This window comes from Cornus florida, unplaced genomic scaffold, assembly GCF_030987335.1.
Source record: "Cornus florida cultivar Cherokee Brave unplaced genomic scaffold, ASM3098733v1 CherokeeBrave_3.0.0_Hap2_Chr06, whole genome shotgun sequence".
Classification (NCBI taxonomy): Eukaryota; Viridiplantae; Streptophyta; class Magnoliopsida; order Cornales; family Cornaceae; genus Cornus; species Cornus florida.
Genome location: NW_026775576.1, coordinates 102725977 through 102729649, shown reverse-complemented (window position 1 = coordinate 102729649; position 3673 = coordinate 102725977). Strand labels below are relative to the sequence as shown.

Genomic DNA, 3673 nt, shown 5'->3' with positions numbered 1-3673 from the left:
AAAAGAAAAATAGTGAAAATGGTGTTTGGATAACTTTTAGCTGATAGAAAAGAAAAGAAGAAGAACGATATAACATTTTATAAAAGAATGATGATAGTAATTTAATTTTTATATTTTCTTTTTTTTACTCTATCTTTTATCTTTTCTTTTCTCATTGGAATAAAAGTAATTGCTATTATTATTATTATTATTATTATTATTATTATTATTTTTAACTAACATTATCATTTCTTTTCCTTTTCTCTTATGCTTATCTTATCCAAATGTAGTCTAAATGATTTATAGATAAGAATAAATTAGTTCACAAGCCAAGCTCTAGCACTGCCAAGCCGAGCTTGATCTTGGTTAGGCAAATCTCGGTGCTCATCTGTATTGAAAAGTGTTGTAATTTCATCATATGAAAATGATTTAGCGGATTTAAGTCCTATATCCACTCCATCCAATTTAACATTGTAATAATGCTTATGTAGCATGTGACCACGGCTTTTCAAAAGTTCTTGTACCATCACCACGCAATATCACATCAACATCAATATCTAAACTTGAACTGAAATTAGAGTTTTACCTTGATATTATTATTATTATTATTCGAACAATATAGAGGTTCAGGCTTGGAGTTCCTCTAGTACTCCATCAGCTTCTCTCTTCTCTAGGATCTTGCAGGTGCAATCGAGTTTTTTCTCCTTGTCAGCCTTTGCTACTTCCCCACTCTCCACTTTGCCATTTTTGTTGTTGCCTAGAGTTGCATTACTTCTGCATTGGAGGAGGATCTCTTTGGTACACATTTGCAGCTTCTCTACAGCTTCCTCATCTGCTTGTTACATGTGCATACAGTACTCATATCAGTTTGGCAGCAAAAACACCAAATTGATATTCAGTTTAGAGGTACTCTTATTTCCTCCCCCCAAAAAAAAAGAAAAGAAAACCCAATATTGTCCAAATTGCCAAATTTCAACCTTAATTCGAATAAGATTAAATATGCAGGAAATAGATTATGGCTTTCCGCCCCTTTATTTTAACACAAGTTGTCCTGATCTTCCTTTCAGAGATACTAACTGGGATAAGCCCTTGCCTTGGTGGTAAAGTGGGTATCTTTTTTTTACCATAATATAGGAGATGGTTTGTGTTGGTTACACACACTTGACAATGCTTTACACATCAACTTAAACACCTTGCTCCTATGTCAATTCGACCAGAAGGATGAAACATGGTCATGTTCGTTTTGAGACCCTCGTGCCTCATCCTGAGCCTGAATTTAGGAGTGAATGAGGGATAAAAGTAGATAAAGAGAGATTGTAACCCACCTAGTCTTGGGACAGTGTGGCCTTGGGGGTGCCTTATGATGAGAGGGTTGTCGAAGGCTGTGGCGAGCTCTTCAGACGGCAATCTCAACCAGTCCTTGGCTCCTATGAAGTGTACTGATTTGACCTTGATGGGATCTTTGTAGGCAACCTCACATATGCTTGGATCCCTGAACTTTGACCCTGATATTGATACGAACATTTTCATGGGTGGATGCTCCTTCAACACCCTTCCCTGCATGTTAATCCACGAGTTTCTATCCTTAATGGCTATTGTTGTAAAAATTTCAAATTGTCTAATGACTGGGCCATTGACCCATGTTTTAATGTCTCTTCCCTTAGGGGGAGATGTGGATTTGAGGCCCATAGTGGACATCTGTCGGTTGTGTGCAAGTATTTACCTAACCAAAAAAAAAGTAAAAAATGTGCGTGTGTGAGAGAGAGAGTGAGAGAGAGAGAGGTGCAGCAAGCTTCGACGCACCTGTACTTGATAACCCAGTAGAAGAGCTGATAGTGTTGCTCCCTGAATAGAAAGAGGAATGCGTAAGTGAACATTCATGAATTAGTTGGATGTACAATGGCCTTCACTCATACCATTAGGCTGTGATATTTGCGGGTTGTTGTACTTGGAATTGATCTGATAAAATTTTTGGGGGAGAATTGTTGAAGGGGCTTGAAAGTGTGTGGTATACCATAACACAATTAAACTCTAAAAATCACTAACATAAATTCAGTACTAGGATGTGATTTAAACTTCATACATCGAATTTCAATTTACAGTACCACATGAGCTCTAATTTAAAGAAATGCTTATTTAATGACATCAGTATTAATTTACACCCCTGAAAATAATTGTTTTTTGCTTTTGTTAAACAGCTATAGAACGAAGCATTGGTACATGCCTGAGAGAAGCCGAGCAAACCATCAAAAGGACCTTTGCTTGTTATGTATTCACACAAGTAAGAGATGCATTCTTCCAAATTTGTGTACTCCGTGAATTCCTGATCAACAAATATATCATTAATAAATTTCGGCTAATAAATAGCTCAAATATTTCCACCAAAAAAATAAATATAATTATGCTATTATATGCCACCGTGCCATTGTGGGCATAATGGGCATTTGTGAGCATGGTGCCCATTGTCAAACTTTGAGCTAATAATTCAACTCAAGAAGTGAACATATGTAGGGATTTGTGTGACTATTTACGAAACTAAAAAAAGATATGCTCTTATATAATTTGCTTAGTTGCGTGCTTGCACGCATAGTGACATACCTCGTTGAATTGGAACCACTCGAAATAAGGTGGTGGAAATATGCCCTCTATGTCGGATTTGCCTCCTGCGGGGTAGGTTCCATCTGGAAAGTCCTGTAATGGTTTGTCACATAATGGTTTATTTGAAGTACTTACAAATTTACTATGTATCTTTTAAGTATTGTCAATTACAACATAAGATAACTTCTTAATTAGTGTAGAAAACGAGGAAATGAAATCAAGCCTGCCAATTTTTTAGCTTTTGCAGCCGAACTTAATAAAATTGTTGTACAATAATACATGTATATTTGGAAGTATATATCAATGTTTTATTTTTGTTTTAAGTGGTAAAATCTAGTCCCAGGCACCAACTAGCCTTGGAGAGGAACGACTAACATAATTCTTTTCATTAAATGAGTACCACGGGTTGTAAGTGTTGCAACCTGCAATTGTCGGTTGTCGTATACAATTTCTCTTTAAAAATTACATCTTTTAAAAAATATTTATTTATAGACGTTTCATTTTCACCAAACATGATGGACTTCGTCATCAAGAACCAGTGAACTACATATTTTATAGTCTTTCTTATCCCTTTCCAAAATTCAAAGTCTTGTTGCTTTTTTTCATAATCTTACGAGTGATCAGCAATAACATATTAAATTTGAAGTCTTCTTTTAGTGGACCCTTGCCAAAATTCAAAACCTAAAAGAGAATCGAAGTGTTTTTTTTTTTTTTTTTTTTTTTTTGTAGTAATAATGGATGATTCAACTTCATTAGGACTTTTAAGATTAGATGGTGGGCTTAATGCTATGCAACAAAACAGAATAAACAGAGAAAGATACAGATTGGAATTAAGATATATATACCATGTCAAAATGAGCAAAGATAGAAGGATCCCATTTGCTGATTTGCTTTTTCAAGAAACTCCCACTGGTTCTAAATCCATGGAGACACAATATCTTCATCTTCTTAATTTCTTTGTTTGCTTCCATTCTACACTTACTAGGTCACTCAAATCAGCTCACAACAATGAAAGTTTTTGATGAGAGAAAGACTGGTCCATGGTCCTCTTTGTATTGGAGTTCTCTTCCCACCTAACCCAAAATTTAAGAACCCA

At 35.4% G+C, this 3673-nt stretch overlaps 1 protein-coding gene across 1 annotated transcript; it reads right to left on the bottom strand.

Annotated features, from left to right (window-relative positions):
* Positions 1 to 345: 345 nt before the first annotated feature.
* On the bottom strand, positions 346 to 3639 carry LOC132313482 (dihydrofolate reductase-like). The gene is made up of 6 exons (XM_059812268.1): positions 3423 to 3639; positions 2578 to 2670; positions 2200 to 2302; positions 1783 to 1820; positions 1305 to 1536; positions 346 to 811 (listed from the first exon to the last, which is right to left on the bottom strand). The coding sequence occupies exons 1-6, from the start codon at positions 3546 to 3548 to the stop codon at positions 606 to 608; spliced, it is 798 nt and encodes a 265-aa protein (XP_059668251.1). The 5' UTR covers positions 3549 to 3639; the 3' UTR covers positions 346 to 605.
* Positions 3640 to 3673: the final 34 nt, after the last annotated feature.